Source organism: Notechis scutatus, chromosome 2, assembly GCF_049901735.1.
Source record: "Notechis scutatus isolate UNSWTSFEM ecotype Mainland chromosome 2, rNotScu1.2, whole genome shotgun sequence".
NCBI lineage: Eukaryota > Metazoa > Chordata > Lepidosauria > Squamata > Elapidae > Notechis > Notechis scutatus.
Genome location: NC_142010.1, coordinates 140,878,779 through 140,905,755, shown reverse-complemented (window position 1 = coordinate 140,905,755; position 26,977 = coordinate 140,878,779). Strand labels below are relative to the sequence as shown.

The 26,977-nt window shown below is 39.7% G+C and overlaps 1 protein-coding gene across 2 annotated transcripts in view; it reads left to right on the top strand.

Moving 5' to 3' along the window:
- The first annotated feature begins 11,519 nt into the window (after positions 1 to 11,519).
- Positions 11,520 to 26,977, top strand: part of SMUG1 (single-strand-selective monofunctional uracil-DNA glycosylase 1) — a 30,839-nt gene continuing 15,381 nt past the window's right edge. The window contains exons 1-3 of one of the 2 annotated variants that reach the window (XM_026677270.2): positions 11,520 to 11,558; positions 22,186 to 22,304; positions 23,125 to 23,390. In XM_026677270.2, the coding sequence (XP_026533055.2) occupies positions 23,139 to 23,390 (252 nt within the window). In that variant the 5' untranslated portion in view covers positions 11,520 to 11,558; positions 22,186 to 22,304; positions 23,125 to 23,138. The remainder of the gene's footprint in view (positions 11,559 to 22,185; positions 22,305 to 23,124; positions 23,391 to 26,977) is intronic. The other variant, XM_026677272.2, reaches the window with a different exon arrangement.

Genomic DNA, 26,977 nt, shown 5'->3' with positions numbered 1-26,977 from the left:
GCTGGGGGTTGGGGACTGGGGGTTGGGGACCCCTGTATTAGTGGGCTCGACCGAATCTCAGGAATCAAACCCCTAAGCATAATCAGAGAGAAGCTTTTAAAAAATAATAATATGGCAAACAGATCCTGTATCAGTGCTTGCATGGAACACAGTCTTCTGGGGTGTGTTTACAAAAGGTTGGGTCAGTGTGTATCTGCATATCAACACATGTTTTCCGTCAACACATTTTTCTTATTTGTAGTGTCCGTGCAGGCAAGCAATTTTTTTTCTTGATGTCACCAAAGTAGTACCCCCATTTTAGTGAGGAATGAGGCACCTGCTGATGATGTTGAACTATCTGCTAGCTGAGGCTGTTGGGAGTTGTGGTTTAGCTGGCTATTGATTTCCTCAACGGAACCTTCATCTCTGCTATAAGTGAATCTAATATAGGAAAATGCATAGGTTTGTAATTGGGGCTTTCATTCCTATAAAATATAGCCTGAAATGTTGGAGTTACAATAAAGAGAAATCGTAGCTGAATTCTAGAAGTATCAGCATTACAAAAGCCCACTCCCTGGGTAAAAACTTCAAATTTAGGATTTAAGATTATATAAACACCTCCTAGTGTGACTGTCTGTTTGGAAGTTAATATTAGGATAGGAAGCTCAGTAGTCGCAGCATGATCAGGAAAAGATTTCCATTGGCAATTTGAAAAGATAGATAAACCATGCAGATAATCAAAAGGCTCAGTGTTTTCTTAGAAATCCTGGGATTTCTTGGAAGCCAGGATGAATTAATTCAGTGAAATCAGCAGAGGACGATACTTCTTTCAGGCTCAACAAATATCCTCTACAGTGAGCAATTTCAGGAGAGTTACAACAAATATTTAAGGTTGCATTTTCAGCCTAGGCAGGATGCTTAAATTTGGCCAGTGCTCCAGGTGCACTGAATCTGAAAAAAAAAAAAAAAAAACTCACTGAGCTGGATAATTGCTTTTTGTGTCTTTTATTTTGTATGTGTCTTTTATTTTCTTTCCCCATGAAAGCTTTTTAAACATGGAAGCATCTTGTCTTTAATTCACAAGGAGGTCTTCAGAGCAGTAGTATATTCTTGGTAGTGCATTGAAATATCTTCCTTCCCCATTAAATCCCACCATGTTGAAACAGGAGGCTTGCATTTGCAAATAATTTTCTATATCCCCATGTGACAGTGTTGTCTCATAGTCAAGGAGATGCAATTTCAAGAGAATGAAATGTTGCTTCCGAAACAACAATGGAGTGCTATTTTGCACTTGGAGACGTGGGCCTGTAAGAATATTTACCATTTATCCCACTTCCTGGTTTCCTACTGTGGCCATGTGCTGGTAGAAGCCAAGTGCAGATTTGCTGGTACATCATTAGGAATTTGGAAGGCAATTGAAGTTTGCCACATTGTTTTATATCCGTTTAACAACTCACTCCCCTTGGCAGAATTCCCTTCAGATTGTTCCTGGGATTTTATTACAAAATAAGGCCAGCTGTTCACCAATACATGCACAAAAACACATGGAGCATAGACAAGAAAGAACATTAACAGTTTTGTTTTTGGTTTGCGAATAGCTGGAAGAGATTTTTTTTTTTTAAAAAAGTCACTCAGTTATTGGCCAGCTTGAAAAGAAAGAAAGTATTTATTGGCAGGCAGTTTTCTGCCTTAAATTATTGGCTAGAAAAGACAAGAAGCATCTCTTCTGCCTGAGAGTTGCCTCAGTCTGTCTAATAAAAGGGGTGGCCCTGGAAATGATAGTAATGATCTTCAATTGGTTCTTACTTGCTGGGTAGGAGGTATGCAATCCTAATCCATATAGTTACATTTTACATCATGGTTGAGAACTACAGGACTGTAGAGCAGGGGTGTCAAACTCACATCATCATGGCGGCGTCACGTGACATATTGGGACTTTTGGTGGCGTATTGGGTGGCGCCACGTGATGTATTGGGACCCCCTTCCCTAAACTGGGCATGGGCGTGGCCAGCGTGTGACACATCTGGCCTGCGGGCCAGAAGTTTGACAGCTCTGGTGTAGATGTACTGCAAGTGGACAATCGTTTCTGAACTGCTGCTGTAGCTGTATTTTCTTTGGCTCCAAAGGACCCTACCTACGCTACCATGAAAATTGGTATTCTGCCATGGAGAATAACTAATACCTTTTAAACTAGTTATTTGAATCAATAAAGGAGAATATTTGTAGCCCAGGGTTGACAAGAGGGGTCTTTGGTGCTCTCTGAGGTTGCTTGTTTTCTTCCAGATGTTTCATTACCCAAACTAGATAACATCATCAGTCTTTAACTTCTCAGTGATTTGAACCTTTACCCAAACAGGATATTTTGCTCTTCCAGCTTCCTGCTTCTCTCTGTTAGCTCTTGCCACCATTAGAGTCCTTGGAGTCTCCTAGAATGGGGTGTGTGTTTCTCTCTTGAGATAGCCTATCTAGAGTTATACTAACCTGAAGGAACACATTACAGGTAGTCCTTGACTTATAACCATAATGGAGCCTACCCATTAAAGTCATAAATGAAGATGTTCGTAAAGCAGGTTGCCACATGACTGGACCTGATTTTATGATCTTTTTTGTGGCAGTTGTTAAGCAACTGCTGTGGGCGTAAAACTACTGCTGCGGTCATTAAGGGAACTCGTTTGCTGTGGGACCTTTTTTCGCTGAAAACTGGAAGTAAAAACCAGATTTTGTAAGAATGTAAATCACCGTCATATGTCCACAAGATGCTGCAAACGAATGGCCATAAATGTGAGTCAGTTACCAAGTAACTTCAGGGGAGGGAGGTGCCCGTCAGAACTTTGAACTAGGTCATAAGTACTTTTTGGGAGGGGGGTGTTTTCTGTCATAACTTTGAGCAGACACTAAGTTACCAGTCGTAAGTCGAGGACCACCTGTGTCAATGCTGAGCAATCCTGCCTTCCAAATGCCAGGTAGCTCCATCAATGGTGATTTTCATCTTTTGGTAAGAAAAATATGATGGAAAAAAGAAACAGTAACTGTTGCACATTTTTTTCCAGGACATACATTAGGCCATAGGAATGGCACATGAAGGAAAAAGCACATTTCCCTCCAATTAAACCAGCTTTTTCACCTTTTCTCCATTTAAACTCCCCCCTCCCCCCCCGAATAGTTCTGGTTTTATTCCATCCTTCCCATGTCTGTTCCTGAGCTATTTCAAACATATCATATGTGCATGTGACTGCATATTCCTCATGTAATGCTTCTACATGCAAACTCTAGCACATCTGCAGACAGCCGGTCCACTGGAATGCGGTTGTTGCACTGCATTCACCTAGCAGATGCCAAGCATGCCTGGTCCCTTTCCTTCCTTAGGCCAAGAGATGGCGCCATTTGCACAAAGCTGCTTTGTGAGGCCAAAAATAAAATAAAATAAAAAAATAAAATGGGGGAAGAGATTTCCATTAATGAAAAACAAAAAAATCTTAACCCTTCCAGTTGCTAGGGCACAACCCAGAAGAAATGCCATCCTCTTTCATAGCATGGAGATGATTCAGTGCAGAGATTAGTCAAGAACCTGTATTTTAAAGAATTGGCTTGAAAAGGTGTATAAAAAAGGCTTTTTATACTGCATATGCTGTTCCTCAGCATAGCTGTATGTTCTTTGGCATCAGAGCGCTGTGGTGCAGCTAGATAATTCTAGACCATGGACGTAATAGTTTTAAGGGTAGGTGACATTTTAACAATGATAGCTTACCCTTTAAGGAGTAATATATTTATTTAAGGGATGCGGTGGCTCAGTGGCTAAGATGCTGAGCTTGTCGATCAGAAAGGTTGGCAGTTTGGCAGTTCGAGTCTTTAGCATGTGTAATGGAGTGAGCTCCTGTTACTTGTCCCAGCTTCTGCCAACCTAGCAGTTTGAAAGCTTGTAAAAATGCAAATAGAAAAATAGGGACCTCTTTGGTAGGAAGGTAACAGTGTTCCGTGCACCTTTGGCGTTTAGTCATGCTGGCCACATGACCATGGAGATGTCTTTGGACAGCGCTGGCTTTTCGGCTTTGTAATGGAGATGAGCACCGCCCTCTAGAGCTGGAAACACTAGCACGTATGTGCGAGGGGAATCTTTACCTTTACTTTTATATTTATTTCAGAATGTAGGAAATGAGGTTACAATATTTGGGGGCCTTTCATCTGAGTTGGGGCCTGGATTTTTAACCTCAAAGTCCTCCCCTAACGGCACTGACAGGACATGTTATCGCGATCCCTTCCATTCCTGAAGCTTTGGAAGTCTCTGGATGAGAGGACCCTTAAGAACTGAATCCATATCTGAAGTGACTTTGTCAGTGGAAGATTACAGCCCATCTAGAAAATGAAATTTCACTAGCAATTTTAGCATTCACCCAGTAAAATGTTTAAAGTAGCACGATAATCTATTAGAGAGCAGTCCTATACAGCATGCACCAGCAGTAATGGCCTCAAGAGTTTTTGAGTCTCAGGTGAGATTATCACCGGAGGCTCTGATGGAAGATTGGTTTTTATAACTTTACAAGTAACCTTACTTATGCTGATGTGTTGTTTTATTTTAAGATTTGTCAACCTGTGTCAGAACTGTGAAATTACAGTCATCACAATTCATAAGCAAAAGCAAACAACGCAACATTAAATTCTGTTCTTTATCATATGATGAGGACTTTATCCTATTTTCATAGAACTTCATCTGATACTGTAAGAGAATACAAACAGATCGCTTAATGATATGGGTAATTAATTGAAATGAAATTTAGCTTGCCCTAGGTTTCCTTTTTGATTTTCCGAAATTAGGCCACACACATCCCCGTGCCCTGGACAACTGCCTGATTTGCCCCATGTCAAAGTTACCACCCAGCTAGGTGGCAGCATTTTAGTTACATCTTAAGAAGCTAAATGAGATGGAAGACAGTCGGATAAGAGAATTTCAGGAAATTTGAGGGTTGTGGCTTAGAATGGAAAGTTAAAAAAAAAAAGACCTGTCCTTGAAAGAAGACAGTGACAAAAATCAAACTTTGATCAAATACTTTAAAAAAAAAATGTCCTACTCACTCTCTGTCTTCAACCTGGCTGCCTCCCAATTGTATCAGATCCTATCATAACCAACAACATGGTTTTTGAAAAAATTATGGGGCTTTGGGAGGAGGAAAATTTGATTCAAAAGCTACAAGTTTGAGGAAAAACTGGTTAGTTTTGTGGGGAAAGCACCATTACCAAAGACCATTATGAGCGGTCCTAGGTGTTTTCTAACTTGGCTGTTTTCTTGCAGACATTTCATTACCCAAACTAGGTAACATCATCAGTGCTAGCATTAACCTAATTTGGGTAATGAAAGATCTGCAAGAAAACAACCTTGCTCAGAGAACATCAAGGACCCCTCATTTCAAACTTGAGCTACAATGGTACCAATGAGCACTGCTATGGATTGGATAGAACTGCGCTAACTCTCTTCAAAAGAGCATTTTGAGGAGAATTCCTGCCAAATATTGTGGCCCAAAATTGGAGATTTGCTTGCTCAATTGATGAAGAAAGGAAGGAAAGAGATGTACTTTGAGTACATTGGAAGACATGGAGACAGGAAGCTTTTAAAAAAAAAAAAAAAACTTGAAGTCAGGGTTCATGTATTTCACTAGTGACTGTGGTCCTTTTAAAATGTTTTTTTTTTGTAGAAAACAAAATAGGGTAGTTTTACACATTAAAATTAACCCCAGCGAAGTATATTATGGTTTGATGTGTTGTGTAATGCCAAGCTAAGTAAACTGTAGTCCTCCAGTTGCCATCTGGTTGTTGACTAAGGTCAATTGCCAGAACCAGAGTAGTGTGACAATTATGTGGGCCTAGAGCAAGGGTGTCAAACTCACGTCATCACGGTGGCATCACGTGATATATCAGGATCCCCCCCCCTTGCTAAACTGGCCATGGGCATGGCCATCACATGACACATTCGGCCCAGGGACCAGGAGTTTGACAGCTTTGGCCTAGAGTAATCCTTCCCAGATTTCTAGGCATTAGGAAACCCAGTATTTTTACTTCAGTTTTAACTGTACTAACACGTTTACTCTTAAAGTCTGCAAGTATGAAAACTGCCCACATTCTATGGAGTCCCCTCCCCTGCTCCGTGTGTTTCTAATGAATTCTTGCGTGGTGCATGTTTTCTGATTGGAAGAATGACAACGCTCACATGCTGAGAAGCAATAGTACATGTTCTCAAATAGGGGTTTTCATACTGTGCATCTGCTTGGGGAGTGATTGAATAATCCAAATCATTTCAGTGTTGACTGAGATCCATTCTGTCTCTTAATGGGCAAAAGCCAGTCAAGATTTGCCTAGTTCACACAAACATCTTTCTCAACCTGCCACTATCCTACTGAAATGGACCTTACTCCTCATAGTCAGCATAGCTACAGGTGATTCCATGATACCCCACCACAACCAGTAGGGCACTGACTTGAAGAAAGGTGACATCATGATGACACTTAATGAAGCTTTGCAAACAACCCGTTTCAGTCATTTTTTTTTTACTCTTACAAAGGTTATCAAGAATGATAACCTTATACAGTCTTTCTCAGCAGGAGGGGGTAAAACAGTGTTCTCCCACATGTTGCTAGGCTCAGATTCCCATCAAAGCTGCTAGCATGGAAAATGGCCACAGGTTACATCATAGTTTATTCTCTCAGCCTTGCTGGATACACATTTTTGGAGACAGCTTTAATCTGATTGTGGCCAGATGGCATGAATGGGCTTGTTAATCTGGATTCCTTCACCCCACCACTGCATTTACACAGCCCCTTAAAGCACTTGCCATGCATTAGCTTCAAATCCTTACACCAACTCTGTGAGGGTGGTCAGTATTGGATTAGTTTCTTATATTGCAAAGAGAGCAGCTTAAATCCTCTAGGCAGGTCCAACGCCTGGCCCATATATCAGTCAGTGGTCCAGTCTTTCCCTACAGAACTGGATTGGCGTCAGCTGCTTTCAGGATGCTGTATTGATCTGTGGAAGCAGTTCATTTATAACCATTGGGTAGTTGAACTTTCACCCTGTCGTTTCCTCCTGATGTTTCTGGGAATTGCTGGAGAGAGCAAGAGATGTGGGATTTATTTAAAAGGATTTGGTGGTGGGGGGAGCAGTGAGTGACAGCAAGAGAGCTTTGCTGGTGGTTTAACTCACACTTGACTCTGTATTGTGGGTAACCAATCAAGGTAGAAGGTGGCATTAGAAAGATGAAAATAGATGAGATGATAGTTTAGTTACACTTTACATGTCTTTGGCCAGTGCCTGGACTTTAGCTATATACATACTTAGTTCACATCAGATGGTTGCTTTCATTTATGCAGTTCAATTAAATTGGGAACTTAACATTGGAAGGTTTTGCACACTGTGCTAAGGCACAATTTGTTAGAAAAGCCACGCCAATAGTTTGGGCTTACATATCACATTAATTCAAAGCCAGTAGGCTATTTTTATAGTGTCCCTTGGCTTCTAAAATCTGATCTTTCTATCAAACTTCAAAATCTTTCATCCAGACTGCATTCTGAAATCAGAGAAATTAGAAGAAATGATTCCAAGCTGTTTTCCACATTGCAATGAAATAGTGTTGCGTGAATCTAAAAAGAGGTCTAAAGAATAGTAACTCTAAGATGAAGAATGCTATGGAGGAAATTTAAAGAAACACAGGCAGGCATCTCTCTAGAATGGCAGACTCCTAATTTTGATGGGCACATAATTTTTTGAGGGAGAAATGGAAAACCAGCTCCCTGTCTCCTCCTGGACAGAAAAACAAAGTCTGAGCTTTGCAGAAGGGGTCAGCTTTCTCCGTTCCAGCATCCAAACACCAGAGCAAATAGAAAAGGCAGTTTAAGCACTACACCAGATTCAGTTCCTAAACCTAGAATAAAGAAGTACAGTGGAATAGAAGAGCTAAACATATTTTGTTCCAAAACCAGATCATTATTTTTCAAATGAGTAAATTAGCCTATTGGTCCTGTGTCTACTCCTTGGTCTACTCCTCCCCAAATTAATGTCCTCCTGATAAATTGGACCCATAATACAAAATGGATTGGCCTTGCTGGCTGTGAACTATGGGAACTGAAGCCCAAGGCCTATGGGAGAATAGATAAAGGAGGACTGGGCAGCATCCAAGGTCTTAAGCAGAGACCTTTCCCAACACTGTTGTCCCTGAATAAGCACTATTAACCCAAGACAGTAGGGCTCAAGAGGCGGCCTAGCAGGCAAAGCATCTATTGAATCATTGGGAGCCCAGCAGATGAGCTTCTGCTCATCAGACCTGTCATTACCTTGGCCTGTCCCAGACTAGGAGAAGCTGCTGTCCAGAGGCCAAGAGGGTATCTGCCCTTTCAAAATATTTGTGTCTCAGAGTGAATGGCAGCTCTGATCCTTTAAACACCCACTTGTGGCAGGCAACCCACATACAATAGGCTGTGGGTGGGGAGAGCCGGAGGAGTCTGTTACAACACAGAACCGATAAGGCCTGACTGTCAACAGAAACAGCAGGGAGAACCATTCGCTTCTGTTCATTATCAAGTGGTGTGGGGAATTTCTCAGGAATGCAAGGGAGACGAAGGTGGTAATGTATGGATCAACATGTTCCCATTCTCTGGCGTTTCTCTGGGAAGAGAATGTTTGGAGAACTGACTGCATAGTCCTCACTCGGAGCAGAAAGTATGTCCCTGAACAAATCTATTGACATTACTTACATAGGAATATTGTTGCTTTATTAATAATTTTTTCTGATAAGTTTGCATAAAATGTAACCAACATTTATGTAGAATCATTAACTACGTAAAATATAAATAATTTTGGGGTTGGATTTTGGCCCCAAAGGATTTAATCACTGGATCCTCTAATCTGCTTCGCAACCAAGAAGTAATGCCACATCACAAGTGAGTTCATGTACAGCAAAATTAATACAATAATAAACCATATATCATGCTATGTTATTGTTTGTTTAGTCTTGATTTCCAATCCACTTTTCTTTCAGGGGTTTGAAGCAGAGTACTTATCTTCTTTTCTATTCATCTTCAGTCCTATTTGATCATGCCTTGTTTAGCTATGGTTTACTGAATAAACCACATTTGTGTATTCACACATGCTAAGTAATAAACCGTAGTTTACAAACTACAGTGGATGGGTTTTTATGAAACCAAACAAGACAGTTACAACACAGTATGATTTATTCAATGTGTGATGTTAAAGCCAGTGTTGGAAGGATCAATTTGGTCCAGGAATGCAAAAATTCAATATTTCTCCATTTCTTGGCTCAACATGCATGGATCATTGGCTCATTTCCTTTCTTTCAAAAAAAGCTGATCCTGGGGCTTTGCCATACATTTTGTACTTAATCAACATTTCCTCTACAATTTCAGTTGCAGAAAGATGAAGCGATATCAGAACACTGAATAATCTGTACAGAATTCAGATTATTTTCCTGGTTACTGCAGAGATTCCCAACTTTTCCCTTTACATGGACCACTCTATCTATCTTTACTGAAAGTATTTGAGAACCATAAGGCCAGGGTTGAAAAAAAAAAGTTGATGGACATTCTGTCACATCCATTCCTTTTCATACCATCTTTAGGAGTCAAAATCAAGATTAATTTCTTTTGATTGCAAAAATCTTGTAAGATTGCTAAATCTCATTAATTTTCCTAGCCCCAACTTCTGAGAGTCTGGATGAGAATGTCAAAATCCTGTGCAATTTGGCGATTTTCCATATTTTTGATAATTTAAAATAGTTATTTTATGTTAGCGTGTGAACATGGGGCCACCCATAATAATTTTCCAGGCACCAGATTGCGACACAGTTGATCTCGCCTGGATTTGAATAGTAAACTGTGTCAGGTCTGAATAGTATATGGAGGGGAGGATTGTAGGCTCGACTGAGAAGTTGAAAAAAAGGGCAATGGCAAACCATTTCCATCCTGATGCCAACAAAAGTGTGTAGAAATAACCAGAATGTCACTACTATAGGAAATGGACTTAGTAAATTATTGACTATAAATATACTCTAATAAAAGTACTGATAAAAATTATGAAATCTACCAGTGTATGGGAGTGGGGCAAAAATCAAACAACGGGATTTCTGTGGTTTTTCTTCACAAACTTTATCAGGTTGCCAGTATCAAAGAATTGCGTAGAAGGAGAGGCTTAGGAACAGGCAAATATAAACAAAGTAATACAGCATCCATAAGCGGCCCGGATGTTCAGATGTCAAACTACTGAATTGAATCCAAGTTTATGTGCATAAAATGTAGCAGCAATCCCATATGGTTCTCTGCAGGAATTCTAAATAAAAAGAATGGTGTCAGACTGCAGAGCTGAAGTCTACATATGCTCACTTCAGAGTAAACTCGCATTTCCTCACTGTAACTTCTTCACATTTATTGTTGATTATACATGTTTGTAAGATTATAGTCTAAACACGAACATTCCATGACTGTAGTTATTAATGAATTAGATGAGAAGCTGGTTTAATTTCCTCAAGCTCAACCATCTATAGTCAGAAGACTTAGAGGTCTCTTATTTCCAAACTCTCCCTTAAGAATGATTAGGTCTACATTAAGACATTATTATTATCATCGCCGACATGGGAAATTAAAGCAATCTGTATATAGAAGCCACTTTAGAATTTATGGCAACAACATAGTAAGCGAATATGGGGCTACTCAGAAGTAAAGCCCATAGACTCAGTAAGCAGTGTTTACAAGAATAGCAGCTTTCTATCTGTCTGGTAAACTCACAAGATTTGTTTCTCTCGCCATGTACATGTATACATCCGAATTAAATAATGTTGTTTCTCTGTGTCATATATGTGGGTATATGCATAATGTATGTATGTATGTTTGTTTATTCTTATCATGCTTATGTACTGTGTACTAGAGGTGGAGGTCCTTTGACAGCTGTATGCAACAAAATTTCATTTTAATGTAACGCCAATTAGTGTGCATTCAAAGTGACAATAAAGTTATTCTAAATCTAAGTCTTCCAGCTATGTTTGAGTACAACTTCATTGGCTCTGTTGCATGCTGCGCAGTATTGGAAATTATAGTTTCACACTAAAGACCATCATAATTAGGGATGGATAATGGAAGATTGCTTTTTAAAAGTCATCTGATGCTGCAAGACCCCAAGAACAGTTCTTTGGGGAACTGAATGAATAAGAAAAGGGACATCATCATGGTGGGAAATACGTTAATTTATTTTTTAAATACATAATGCAGGAATAAATAGAATATGGAACAAGTACTCTGCACATGTTCAAGCCCTACTCCTTATTTGCATATTCAAAGACCACCCATTCTAACACTACCCGCCTCTCTAAGTCTCATTCTCTGCAGTGATGACGTTCTCCAGAAATGTCGGAAGTTCTTTTTTTTTTTTTTTTGTTCCGCTAGACTCTATCGGGAGTTGTAGTTTGAAGAAGGAACAGCCTCTCCCCAACTGGTCATAATTCTTTTCTTTTAAACTACAACTCCCAGCAGCCACCGTCGCCGCCACCGCCCAGGAAATGTGACGTAGATGGCCCGATGCAGAGATTGCTGGTGAGTGTCCGTAGAAGACGGCCCTGAGAAAAGAGGGGGCAAGTGCGGCGGGCGGTTCTGAGAAATGAGGGGCGGCAGCAGGGAGGAGAAGCAGGAGGGCGTTCTTTGCTTTCCCCTCCCTCAGCGATTGCTTTTACGTTTGTTCGTGGCTGGCAAAGTTGCTTCTCTAATGGGAGGGCTGGAAAATCTGGGTACGGGAAGAACGTAAGATGCTTTTCTTTGTGGAGCAAAGTATCTTGATACAGCACTATTAGACACACACACATCCCGTGATTATAAGTCCGGCTTTTGGGTCTTGCCTCCACGCGAAAATCCATGAAGGAGATAGCAAACTTCTGTTCTGTATCTCGGGCACCTATTAATTTGGAGTAAATGGCATCTGAAAATAGAAGTTTTTTTGTCAAGGGTACAAGTAGATAGTTGGTGCCTGGCCGTCTTCCTTAAATTTGATTAGTGGATGCTTTAGATGCCCTGAAATATCTCCCCAAAATGCCTTGCAGATGACAATATATTGTTCCTCTTCGATTAGCATTTCACATTATGTGTCACTATTGCACATTTTTGCATTAGTCAAAGCTCTTCCATCAAGGTTAAGGAGAAGAGACAAAGAAAACGGATGGGGAATATAAGAATCATCCCAGTTTGGCAAAGAGCTGTAATATGGTCTGGAACAGCGGTATCAATACAGCAAAGTTCCTGGATAAAACTCCCATTATCCATAGCTAACCTTCATATGGGTGGTGATTGCCTGTGTTATAGAGTAAGTCAAGCTGTCTTGAGCTTGGTAAACTACAAAATAATCTTGTGACATCATCCTTCTTTAAAAATGGCTTAACTATAGCCTTGTTGGTTTTATAGGGTGGGCTCTTAGCCTTTTGAAGCTTCTTCCAGGTCTGCTAGCAATTATCACCCCTAAATCTGTCAGTAAGGTTTATGGGGTGCTGGTTGATACTCTGGTCTACTTGGTTCTTACTGCAAAGAAATTTCATGGAGCTTTTTAAAGATTTGTCAGTCATAAACAAATTTCCAAGAAAAAATGAACATTTCAATTTTGCATATGAGAAATCAACTCTTAATGTTTTTATGTCTACAGATTGTAAAGTTATTATAAATTCTGTATACATAATAAATTTGATTTTCTTCAAAGCCACCCAAAAACAAATCAAAACACCGAAACCTTTAAAAGCCCCAACCCATTATCATAAGATTGTTTCTTATTCAGAAAAAAAAAATCAGCAGTAAACTATAATGGCATGAAATTTGCTGATCTCACTGCTGATCCCTAGCCTGCATCTATTATCTCTTTTCCACTGCTGGTCACCTGGCATTCCCTCCAAAATAATAGCTGACAAAGTCTAATGGGCTTCCTTCACCTTGAGTTTGTCCTTGGATAGTGCTGGAAGAAAGGGGAACAGATTTCTTTAAATTGTCTTTAGCAGTTGGCTGCTTACCCAGGAGTTGGGGACAAGAGAAAGGCAGTGTCATAAGGATGCAACAGAAAAAAGATGTATGCCCTGGCATGTTTGTATCATTGTTAGATGAAAACCCAAACTCTTTATTTTAAGACTGAAAGTGCTTGTTTTGTGCTGTCAGTATTTTGCTGAGTCTTGTGAGGTGCAAAAGTCCTGTGAGTTGGGATACCCATGAGTTTGGGATACACACCTAGAAAGAACTGCATAGTACATTAGAATGCGCACAGCATTTATTTATTTTATTTACTAGATTTTTATTCCACTTTTGTTATTTTATAAGTAATTCAAGGCAGCAAGCATATCTGATATGCCCCCCTATTTTCCCCACAACAACAATCTTTTGAGGTGGGTTGGGCTGAGAGAGAATATGACTGACCCGCTACCCAGCTGGCTTTCCTGCCTATGGTGGGACTAGAATTCACAGTTTCTTGGTTTTTAATCCAACACCTTAATCACTATACCAAATTGACCATTTTTCCAGAGGTCCAGCCACCAGTTTAACCTATTGTGTGAACCATTGTTGCACTAAACCATATTTTGTATGTGGGCATGACATTATAGCTTCGGTTTTAGGATTGGGATTAATTCATTTATTAGATGAACCAAGCATGTCAGTATAGAGCAGTGTTTCTTAAACTTATGTCCTCTCTTAAAAATTATTTAGGACCTCAAAAGAGCTTTCGCTTGTATGGATTATATTACCGCTAATACTTATATAATACACTGCTGAAAAAAATAAAGGGAACACTTAAACAACACAATGTAACTCCAAATCAATCACACTTCTGTGAAATCAAACTGTCCACTTAGGTAGCAACACTGATTGACAATCAATTTCACATGCTGTTGTGCAAATGGAATAGACAACAGGTGGAAAGCATAGGCAGTTAGCAAGGCATCCCCAATAAAGGAGTGGTTCTGCAGGTGGTGACCACAGACCACTTCTCAGTTCCTATGCTTTCTGGCTGATGGTTTGGTCACTTTTGAATGCTGGCGGTGCTTTCACTCTAGTGGTAGCATGAGACGGAGTCTACAACCCACACAAGTAGCTCAGGTAGTGCAGCTCATCCAGGATGGCACATCAATGCGAGCTGTGGCAAGAAGGTTTGCTGTGTCTGTCAGTGTAGTGTCCAGAGCGTGGAGGTGCTACCAGAAGACAGGCCAGTACATCAGGAGACATGGAGGAGGCCGTAGGAGGGCAACAACCCAGCATCAGAACTGCTACCTCCACCTTTGTGCAAGGAGGGACAGGAGGAACACTGCCAGAGCCATGCAAAATGACCTCCAGTGGGCCACAAATGTGCATGTGGCTGCTCAAACGGTCAGAAACAGACTCCATGAGGGTGGTATGAGGGCCCGACGTCCACAGGTGGGGGTTGTGCTTACAGCCCAACACCGTGCAGGACGTTTGGCATCTGCCAGAGAACACCAAGATTGGCAAATTCGCCACTGTGCCCTGTGCTCTTCACAGATGCAAGCAGGTTCACACTGAGCACATGTGACAGACGTGACAGGGTCTGGAGATGACGTAGAGAACGTTCTACTGCCTGCAACATCCTCCAGCATGACCGGTTTGGCAGTGGGTCAGTAATAGTGTGGGGTGGCATTTCTTTAGGGGGCCACACAGCCCTCCATGTGCTCGCCAGAGGTAGCCTGACTGCCATTAGGTACCGAGGTGAGATCCTCAGACCCCTTGTGAGACCATATGCTGGTGCGGTTGGCCCTGGGTTCCTCCTAATGCAAGACAATGCTAGACCTCATGTGGCTGGAGTGTGTCAGCAGTTCCTGCAAGACGAAGGCATTGATGCTATGGACTGGCCTGCCCATTCCCCAGACCTGAATCCAATTAAGCACATCTGGGACATCATGTCTCGCTCCATCCCCCAACGCCACGTTGTACCACAGACTGTCCAGGAGTTGGGGGATGCTTTGGTCCAGGTGTGGGAGGAGATCCCTCAGGAGACCATCCGCCACTTCATCAGGAGCATGCCCAGGCGTTGTAGGGAGGTCATACAGGCACGTGGAGGCCACATACACTACTGAGCCTCATTTTGACTTGTTTTAAGGACATTACATGAAAGTTGGATCAGCTTGTAGTGTTTTTTTTCCACTTTAATTTTGAGTGTAACTCTAAATCCAGACCTCCATGAGTTGCTAAATTTGATTTCCATTGATAATTTTTGCGTGATTTTGTTGTCAGCACATTCAACTATGTAATGAACAAAGTATTTAATAAGAATATTTCATTCATTCAGATCTAGGATGTCTTATTTTTGTGTTCCCTTTATTTTTTTGAGCAGTGTATTTATATAAACACATCAATTTTATTAAAAATAAAAGCAATTTTATTAAAAATAAAAGCGATGTATTTATAGAATATTTATTGAATCATTAAAAATAACAATATTAAACCCTTTAGATATGACCTAAAACATTTTTCATGAAACACCCCCCCCCTTTTTTAACAAATAAAAATAATAGCAGAAACAATGACATTACATTTTTGCAAATATCTTCAGTATCTGAAAAATAATTTTGGTTTTGCAAATCTCTCAGATGCTCTTGGGAAACCCTATACATCGGGGGCTTAGAAAATTCTGAATTCTGTCACTGTTTCCTATTCTGTTTGCTCTAAAGATTCTTTTTGCATGCTTAAGCTGTCTCGCTATCTTAGCATATCAGAAAGCAATCAAGCCTATGCATACACAATGAGAAAAGGCACAGCTATGTTGAAACTACACACATGCACATGAAAATGAGAATTGTAAACTAACTGCAAAAAGACCAGACAAAATATTTGAAAAGGATGCTTCCCAAACTACGTTAGTGTGAGTGAAATATCTCCTAAGTTCTTGGGCTGCCATGTTACTTCAAAGTCTGTCCCCTAAGGTTTTCTCCACATGTAGCTACTGCTCTTTGAGGGTGATCCCTGCAGAGGTTGCCAGAAAAGCAAAGTTCAAGAGGAATTACCTTGATTTGTTTTTAGTTTAGCTTTCAATGTCCCCAAATCACATTTGGAAGAATTTGGGCTTTTGAAATGCTAGATGCACAAAAGCCAACAAAAAGACACAGGTGCAAAAGGAAAAAAGCCGCTCAGATTTTCTCCAGATGTGTGGACTCTTTGACTACTATAACTTGCAACCATTGTAGCTGTTGTGTGTTTAGATAGATACCAAACAGGATGAAACCAGCTATTGATTGCTCCCACAAGCAGTATGTACAGTATTGGGCTGATCTGTATATATGAAAAGAAGCTGCCATCTTAATTACCAAGCTGTGCTTCATTTGGAGACAAAACCATTTCTTATTGTTCCCACTATGAAAATGCTACAAGTCAGAATCCTTTTTTAGTTTCTTCAAATAATCTTGTTATTTTACAATTAATCAACAGGCAGGCGCGCGCACACACACACACACACACACACACACATAATTGAAGCAACTGACAAACTCACCGGCCACATTATCTTCCATAGTGTTACATCTCATAAGGTTCTTTTAAAATATATATATAAACGGTATACCAATTTTCATTTATTAAAAACAATCCCAAAGCAAGGGAAGCGATGAATTAAAACACATTTCAATAAAATAACTTGGCAGTAACCTCCGTAAAACTGCCATTTTGTAAGCACGTTGCTTCCCCAATTCCCACATCTTCAAAAACACAAAACAGCTAGAACTCCATCGCACAAAACTATATTACAAAAACCTGAATAGCAAATAGATGGCACAGTAGCAGAAATGTAGGGCTGGGCAAATTGCCTCTGTTATTGGCTCAGCACCAATTAAAACCAAACAGGAAGTTAATTCCAAAATCAGGACCTTGTATTACAGTAATTGTATTAGGGTCCTCTTCATAGTAAACCCCTTTCTCTCAAGAGGGTGTATCCGTTGTGGAATGTAATTCTCCAGAGAGTATGAAAAAGAAGTTGCTCTGACAGGTTTATATTCTCTTTCAGTAATATTTAATAGTCTTTGGAGGGCATTTGTTTCAGTTCTCCACTATAAAATGGCCAAAACGTTTTCTTTCCAACTCTGCCTTCCATCTCCATCCAGAGACGGAGGGTGTACGTTTTCCTGAGAGTACTTTTTCTTCAGAAGGACAAATAAAGTTGTACCCTAGACATTCATGGGTAGGATCGTTCTGCCTGCCTGCTGAGGAACTGCCGCTTGTAAATTACGCTTTGTAGGATTCCCTTGGCTTCCTCACTTTTTTCTCCCAAATCACTTGTTAAGCACTCTCACACCCTGGGATGCCACTGATGGCCAAATGGGAAGTTGTTAATTTGTGCTTTGGGAGCATGGAGTTCTCAGGCTGTTAATGTCCAGAGCTTCATAGATTTACACTCTGTGCAATTGGCAGGGCAGTGAAATCTCCCAGCAGCCGTAGCATTTTATGAGACAAAGTTTCTTCTGAGGGTTTGAAATAGGCCAAGAGACGGAGGCCCCATTTTCATTTGGCAGAAAAAAGTAAGACTGATTTTGGCTACTCACTGTTCTCTCACCCCTCCCATCTTTGAACTATAGAAAATATCTGTGATTGTGCACGATGGAAGGCGCAGAATGCAGCAGAAGTTTCTTTTCTTCTTGATTGTTGTTAAACCCAGATAATACATGCACGAAGCTTCAATCTGTGGCACAGTGGGTTTGCACTTTTGTTTCTGGGGCCAATTCAGCATGCTGGTTGTAACATAAAAATAAACAATGGTGTGGCTGGGGTCACAATATCCAAAATATTGATTCTTCTGATATAAGCTTCTCAGTAATGACAAGGCTGGAAAATGGGAAATCTCACACGTCTGCTTCTAGAAGTTCCTTGAATTTGTACACTCTGTCTCCTTCCTATCCATTTTGGTAGGGATTCCACAGCCTAGCTGCTTTACTAGCAAATAGAAGAAAAATGTGAAAAAGTAAATAAATTCTCTTTTTGATAACATGTCACTAGGAAGGTTATGAGCCCTCCTCTTGTTAAAATCAGCTATCTCTCATTAGAATTAAAATTGAACATTAAGAATAAGAAAGTAAAAAAAAATCTCCAATAGTTAAATTGGAGTATGAAATTTAATAAAAAACAAAACAAAACCAGAGTCTTAGGGGGAATTTGTTGCAGACTGCCACAGAAGAGGAAGCAGATTACAAATCTTAATTTAGGAGCCTATGCTGCATCAAACATATAACAACTAAAGTTAACAGAGAAAATAAACATATACGTTACTGTTTGAATGCTGGAATTATTCTCAGTAGTGATAGTGTAAACTTAGGGACAGGGGCTTGTATGTCACTTCTCTACATTGCCTCTGTAGTTTATAATCTTTTATCTCAAGATGAAGAGGACATAAGGAAGGAGGATCATTTTGGTGGTAGCCCAATGACTGGAGTTTTTCCGTTAAGGACAGAGTTCCTTTGTAAGGATGGCCCTTTTGCCTAATTTTAGATGAGCTGTGATCCTCTTTTTGTGCCTTGTTAAATACTTAATGTACAATCAAATTTTCTCAATAGCTTTGATCCTTGTTTTGTCAGGCTGACTGTGCTGTGCCAAGGGTTTTTTGTTGAAGTTCCCACCTCTTCCGAGAGGGGACTAAACCCATTCAATGGGTTTAAGGCTTAGTGCAATTGTATATCAGATGAGATATGTTTGTGTCATTGTGTCCTGAGTTTTGAGTTCATTGCAGGAATTGGCTATGGCTAGTCTAGAGAAAAGAAGGACTAGGAGTAACAGAATAGAATAGAATTCCTTTATTGGACAAGTATGATTGGATAAACACAAGGAATTTGTCTTTGGTGCATAAGCTCTCAGTGTACATACAAGCAACAGGTGAATAATATAGCAGTATTCCAGTACTTGAGGGGCTGCGACAAAGAAGAGGCAGTCAACTTATTTCCCAAAGCATCAGAAGGCAGGACAAGAAAGATGGAAACTAATCCAGGAGAGAAGCAACCAAGGAGAAACTTCCTAACAGTGAGGACAATTAACCAGTTGTGGTGCTTCTTCACTGGAGGTTTTTAAGAAGAGACTGGACAGCCACTTGTCTTAAATTGTATAGGGTTTCCTGCTTGAGGAGGGGATTGCACTTGACTAGAAGTCCTCCAAGATCCCTTCCAGCTCTATTCTGATCGACTGATTGAGTTGCTTTTCAGAGATCTGAGGTCCAGTCTCTTAACCTGCTAAATGAGATCTTTTGGAATCCACATTTGGGGTTATTTTGGAGGGTAAGACCAGGGGTGGGATTCTACCAGTTCGTACCTATTTGCTAGAACCAGTTGTTAACATTCTAAGCAGTTCAGAGAACCGGTTGTTAGAAGAAATTACTGGCCTAATCCTGTAAGGAAGGCAGGAAGGAAACATTCTGGTGTTGCTTACAGAAACTGCCTCTCCGTTAACCCTTATTACGTTGTTGGCAGGACTAGCCTTCCTGTCTCAGGAACGTCTCTGGAGTTTTTTCCCCCCTCCTTTGCTGGTACTTTGCTTGTGTGGAGTGACCATTCAAAGGTACAATGGCACTGAAAAAAGTGACTTATGACCATTTTTCACACTTACAACTGTTGCAGAATCCCCACAGTCATGAGAGGCCAGGCAAGGAGATGCGTGCCTCAATGTGAGTGATATTGAGTTGGCGACACCAAGCCAATAACATGACCACCAAGCCACGCCCACCACCTAAGCCACGCCCACAGAATCAGTTGTTAAAAGTTTTGAATCCCACCCCTGGGTAAGACTGAGGCATGACATCTCTAGGCCCCACTGAGAACACCCTCTGAGTAGTCAGCCGCAGAAGTGCCTTTGCTGAATAAATATCCTCCCATTGAAGTGCGGCTCTTGAATTTTATTTTATCTTTTTTCCAGGACAGCAAGTAAGCACATGTTGGGAGGTGGCTGTCTGTCTTTAATCACAAGCCTTTATAGGTTATTTACAGTAATGTTTTGTATCTTGAGTGAATGCTTTACTAATTATGGTAATAAAAAAGGCAATAAAAGGCACGTTCCCGGTGGAGGAATATATTTGGAGGCCTTGCCTGGTTCACTTATAAGCGGAGCCGTGATAGGAATTGCCCACCCGCTCAGCGGTGGAAGAAATCAAGCTGTTATGTGCGAGCTGCCATGGATTAAGGTGTGACTTGAGGAAGGGGCTGCTATGATGGATTGGAAGGAAGGGGGCAGAATTTGAACCCCTCCCCAAGTGGTGGTGCTTAAGGGGGAAATGGGTTGGTTAAGATATAGCTAAGCAAGAAGGGATTCGGGTTTGGCCTGGTCCTTGTGCACAAAGCAGGATCTAATCTTAAGCACTGCCTTTTTTTTTTCCGTTTTAAAAATACAGACAGTTCCCTTAAGACTACAATTGGGACCAGCATTTCTATTGCTAAATAAGAGGATTGTTGAAGTGAGTTGCGCATGATTTTAACTCCTTTTTTGCCGTGGTTGTTAAGCATGCGGTTATTCGTGTTGAAACAAATATCCTTCTGGTTCAGTTCCAAGCTGGGAGAAAGACACTGGAAACATGGAGTCTGATTGGAAAGGAAGTTTAATGATGAACAGAACCAACAGCAGTTCTGGGTTAGCTGACAAAATGGAGTTGAGAGCGAGAGGCTTTTATATCTTCCTTGAGTTTTGTATTTGAGCTTCATGTTCCTGTGCAAGAACATGTCTTCTATTGGCTGTTGTCAGATTTCTATGGGGTCATGTAGAGGTTATTTAAGGGTCATAGCTGGCTCTATAGGCAAAAGAGGAAATGCAAATCCTAGGTGCTTGTCTGAGCTAAGTTTGGTTGAAGTTTGGACTGCTCTGGATGGCTTCTAATTCTACCATTCTGCCTTTGTTTCAGAATATCCTGTCTTGAATGGATTTCTGCCTGCAGCATTTGCTTTGCCTATGAATAGAGCTATCTAGATACCTGTCTTCCTTTTTCAATAAGCTCTTTAACTCTTAAGTGCTGACATCTGCTGTGGGCTATTAAGGAAAGTGTGGGTTGCTTTCTGCCTCTAAAAAACATGTTTCTCCATTTCTCCCTTTGGGAAATATGATATTCTGCCTTTTTTTAAAATATTCCACAAAATATTTTATTCTTCTAGGAGGGGTGTTGGCTTCCCACATTAGTGAATCACATGCTCGTGAAGCAAATCCGACTTCTCCCATTAAGCAAAGCCAGTTTGGGATGCTACGATGGTCATAAGCGCAAGGAACAGTTGTAAGTTACATTTTTGAGTGCCGTTGTAACTCCGAATGATTGCTAAATGAATGATTGTAAGTCAAGGACTGCCTGTACAGGTAGTGCTTGACTTACAACAGTTCATTTAACAACAGTTACAACAGCACTGAAAAAAGTGATTTACGCCTGTTTTTCACAACACTTACCAGCATCCCCATGGTCATGTGATCAAGAAATCAGACGCTTGGCAACTGACTCGTATTTATGATGGTTGCAGTGTCCCTGAGTCACGTGATCACCTTTTGCAGCCTTCTGACAAGCAAAGTCAATGGGTGAGCCAGATTCACTCAACAACCGTGTTACTAACTTAACTGCACTGATTCACTTAACAACTGTGGCAAGAAAAGTCACAAAAAGGAGCAAAATTTACTTAACAAATGTCTCACTTAGGAAGAGAAATCTTGGGCTCAATTGAGGTTGTAAGTCAAGGACTACCTGTAGTGACACTGGGTCTTACACAGCTTTGAAAACACTGCCATTTCTTTTATTTGTAGGATAGCCAAGGCCCTTTAATGCTTGGAAAGTGAGGGCCTAGGCTAGGCCCAATAAAGGCAATCAATTTTTTTCCCTTAGGTAATTGCTGCCTGCATAGTGAACAGAAATTCAGCAGGAGAAGGCTTTCCTGCTATGAAGAAACCCACCTCCTGTTGAATTTTTGGATGGTATATGGATATAGAACTTCTCAAATTCTTGTAGGAAAAAAATATTCAATTTTGTAATTGATAATCTGCCTGGCTTTGGGGGGGAAAAGCATTTTTATCACAGCAAAATAATCAGTGCACATGTTGTTTGTTAATTCCTGGGTAGCCTGCATTGCTTTTGTGAATTTAGATTTTCCAATTAGGGCAAAGGGAATCTGGAACGTTTCATCGTAGATTAAAATGTCTGAATCAAAATAATTTCCATAATTACATTATGATTTTTCCCCATTATGATTTTTCATTTCAGCAAGCCGTGCTTCCTAAGGCTGTAAGAAAAGCTGCATTATCACTACAAGTTGTAGAAAGGCAATATTAGAATGGGATATTAGAAATGCTTTCGGACATTTCAGCAAAAGAATCAGTCTGGTAAGAAATCAATCAATAAAAGTTCACCATAAAAACTATATCAGAAGTCTGCCATGCTTTATTGGTTTTCCTTAAGAACGTACAACTATTTTTCAGGCCAAGATTTGCACCAGTCTGTGCTGCCATGTCTCCCATGGTTAACGTGGGCTTGTGTGAACACAACTATCTTAGGATCATGCTCCTTCCGAGGAGGTTTGATCCAACTTAAGGTCCAAATGCAATATTTGCATTCAAATTATGCTGAGAAAAATGAGTCGATGTTTTGTGTGCCCATCTTGCTTTTTCCGTACTCTTTTAGTATAAATATTGTTTACATATTTATTTTGGGGAAAGTTACAGCCAGAAGTTGAATTAAGCTAGGACTCAGTTAGTGTTGACATTATACATGTATAAACCAGCCCCTATTTAAGGCATGGATATTGGAGAACTTCAAAAAATAAACAGCAAAACTTAGAACGAGGGGTGGCTTACATTTAGTGAGAAAGTAGGTTTATTTATGAACAGATCTTTTTCCTTTCTTCATACCAGGTTTATCTTAGCATACGCAGTTTGTCTGTCTGTCTGTCTATCGATCGATCAATCGATCTATGCAAGATCACAAGATGTAGAGAGACCTGGCCAATAGAATCACCAAGAATCGGAGATGACTGAATGGATAACATCATCATCTATATCCATCTATCAGTCTGTCTGCCTTTGCCTATCTGTCTATTTATCTATCACATTTCTGAACCACCCATCTCCCTCAAAGAGAGAGGGATATTTCTATACACACATACATACATCTCGGGAACTGATGTTTTCTTTTCTTCTGTGCCAGGTGGAGCAGTTCCAATGAACTCCTGGGAGGTTCCCATGAACTTTCTGGAAGAAGGTGGACTGGCTGAACGGTTTCTTCACATTGAGCGAGAGCAGATAGTCCGCCTGAACTCTCTCAGCTTCCTTGATCCTGTACAGTATGTTTATAATCCTTTGGATTATGCCTGGGAGCCTCACCAGGACTATGTACGTAAATATTGCCATTCCCGGAAGGAGGTGCTCTTTCTTGGGATGAATCCAGGGCCTTTTGGCATGGCTCAGACTGGGGTAAGCAAACAACCAAGGCTGAGGCTGGGAGGGTAAGAGTCACAAAAAGAGAACCGAATCTTCAGCAAAAGACAGATTAGGATTGTGCATATATACCAAATGCCCTGTATATGCCTTCACTCACACAGAGCTCAAATTCATCTAATGTACTCTAATATAGCCACCTGCCTCTCCTTAAAAAAAGCTCCTTATGAAGAAAAAAGTCCGTTGCCTTTCAAGGGGTCTCTTTCATTGTCCAATTGCTTGTATGATAATATTTGTTTCCTCCCCTTGCAACTTGAATCGATTGATTTGATTTTTTACCTTCTGGGGCTTCATTTCCTCCACTTTCTACAGGATAGCAATTTAAATACTTGAAAATGGCAATGGAAACCTTTAAAATTTGCTTCTTGAAGAGATACTAAAGGAAGCCAACTCTTTCAACTTTTCTTTAAGATCTTTTTACCTTGTTTTCTCCATTTGTAACATAAATGTAATTTGTAATGTACCTGTGTAAAGCATAGGTGGTTCATCTGAATGAGCAGAAGAAAGGTCCAGCAAGGAAGAAGTAGAGATTAAAAAAAACAACTTCTTTACAGTAATCTTTTCTGCCTTGAAGTTGGGATGGATATCATTTGTTGTCCAAATCTTGGGATCTACCATTCTGTTGGAATGCTAGTCAAATAAACTTAGATGAGAAAGAATTCCATGCATATTGAGTTAGTATGGTGTCCTTCTCTGTGTCTAGCACAGAGGTGCTTTTTCAAGAGGCAACTGGAGTTTGTTTTTTTCTGAAGATGTTTCGCTTCTCATCCAAGAAACTTCTTCAGCTCTGACTGGATGGTGGGGAATGGAAAGATTTATACTCCTTGCAGACTGCTGGTTATTTGCATTCTTTTAAAGAGTCGTTGAGGCCACTTGGAGGTTTATCTGTGTCCTCAGGGTCACCTGAGTAGTGTAAATGGGTGTGGAGCCTTCTTGGAACTGTTGAAAGGATTGTGTTGTAGAGGGGAGATAGATGATGTTGTCGTTTCAGTTGCCTCTTGAAAAAGCATCCTTGAGACAACCATGACCTGGATAACTGAGACTCTCCATAGATAATAGGCTAGTAGCTTTTGTAGTCCTTTTTGCAGGGCTGTACTAGCAGGAGCAAATAGATGAATGTGAATGGGGGTGAGAGAGTTAAGTATGGCTCTACGTTTTCGTAACTCACAGTCTCAGCCCTACTTTGTTAATTCTTATAGGAAATACTTCAAGTAGATATATATGTAGTAACAGAAAATGTTTAGTCACTCTCTCACAGTCAAATTACTGAGCCTGAAAAGCATCTTTATTGTGTAGTGAGGTTATTGTAGTAAAATATCTTATATATGATACTTTGCTATTTTTTTTTTCTGCAGAAGGTCTGTACCTGTCTATATTTCTGGCTTAGTGGGTGTTTCTTGTCTCCCCAATTTCCTACATGTGACATTTACCTTGTGTGCAGTATCTGCATTCAGTGTCTCTTCCTCCCACTGTAGCCAAGTTAACACCCAGACAGATAATTCAATTTCTGCTTTGATGCTATGCTAGGGAAGGAAGTGGGTAGGGAATTGATAATGTGGCGAAGTGCTTGCTGAGATTCTGCAATTTAAACATGTGTGGGTGTACGTGTAAATTGACTGATTATTCTCTGAATGTCGGAAGCACTTAGTGCCAAAGAAAGGGCTTCTGATCTTTTTTTTACAAAGCAATTATAAGTACAATTGTAAATTTATCCCTTATTCTATGGTTACAGTGTAACTCTCTTCTTTTAATAATCTACCCTATCTAGTCATCAAAACCATAAAATCCTAAATTCATTTTTTTCCTGTTTTATTCAAAAAAATCCATCAGGGGTTTTCAGTCAGCAATAAAGATAGATACTGTCTTTTCTCTGAATGAAGAAGTCAATTTAGCAATCTCAGCAAATTTTGTCATCTTTACCAACTATTCCTCCACTGTGGGTAATGCCAAATCTTTCCATCTTTGTGCATACAATGATGTCATTGCAGTTATCATATACAAAAACAAAGTTCCATATTTTTTTTCTATCCATCTCAAATGAAAAACCTCTGGTCTTAATTTTATATTAATCTTTAAAATCCTCTGAAGCAGAGTGTGTATTTGAATCAAAGTTTCTCCAGTTATTTTTACACCTCCACCAAATATGATAAAGTGTCCCTTCTCATATTTCCAATAGAAATTTGAAGTGCCTTTATACATTCTAGACAAATTCTCTTGTGACATAATACTAGTGGTATATAATTTTATAAAAATTCCTTTAAGATTATAAAAGTGTAAACTTCAGTCCTTTCAAGCACATGTTTTCCTATTGTTCCACCTATAGTCTAAATGTAAATGTTGGTTACAACATTTTAGTCCATAAATTTTTTCTACTTGCTCTTCTGTTTCAAATTTCCGTGAAATACATTTAACAATTACATGTTCATTATTTGCACACAATTCTGTCTATATTCTATATTCTGTCTACATTCAAAACTGTAAACTTTTTTCTCCACTTTAAAGTTTTCTAATAACCGTAGATAAAAAAAAAAAACATTAGCAACTATATTCCTCTGCCACCAATTCTTCTCCTGATTTTATTTTATCCCTCCTTGACAAAATTCTAGTAACTCACAGTAAGTTAGCCAGTTATGTTGGCCTATTATTTTTCATCTATAAAATGTGTCTTGTTCTGAGAGCCACAAAAAATGTTTTACTTGAAATTTGTATCTATCCCATATTCTCAATATAGCATATCTAATATAAGGATTTTTATCATCCACATTAACCTTGACTTTGTCGTATGACGAGTATCCATGCCACTCAAATCTCAGGTCATGTCCTTCTATTTGTCAGTAGCACCCACTCTTTCATCCAAACCAAACAGCAAGCTGCAAGATACAGTTTCAAGTCCAAGTAGACCCAATCTTCCTTTTTCCTTTACATCTTCTAACACCTTATATTTAACTTGTGTTGTTTTTTTTTTGCCCTGCCACACATGTTTAGATAGATCCTTCTGCCACTATTTAAATGGTACATCAGTTTTCAAAGCAGATATTTTCTGAAACAAGAATGCCATTCTAGGCAAGACATTCATTTTTATCGCATACATTCTCCCCAGCAATAACTATTTTAGTTTTTGTGATCTTAACACATCTTTTTAAACTTCATTCTATAACATAGCTGTTTTGAAACAACACAATTCAATTTGTTATAGTGATACCCAGATATTTTACTTTTTTTCCAATCATAAAATTTGTTTTATTCATCAGTTCTGTTTGATTTTCCATTTTCTTATTTTTGTTAAACATGTTTGTCATGTAATCTTGAAACCCACTAATGCATCCAATTATTTGAATTTGCCCATTAATGTTTTAATTTCCTTTAAAGGATCTTCCAAAACACACACCAAATCAGCTGCAAAAGTCAACTTATAGGTTTTCCACAATCCTCTCATCTTATTTTATAACTCCGTTCAGTATTTCAAGAACCAAAATAAAGGAGAGAGGAGACAGTGGGCATCCCTATCATGTTCCGTTTATGATTTGTGTTTTCTGTGAAGTTTAAATTGATTTTACCCATTT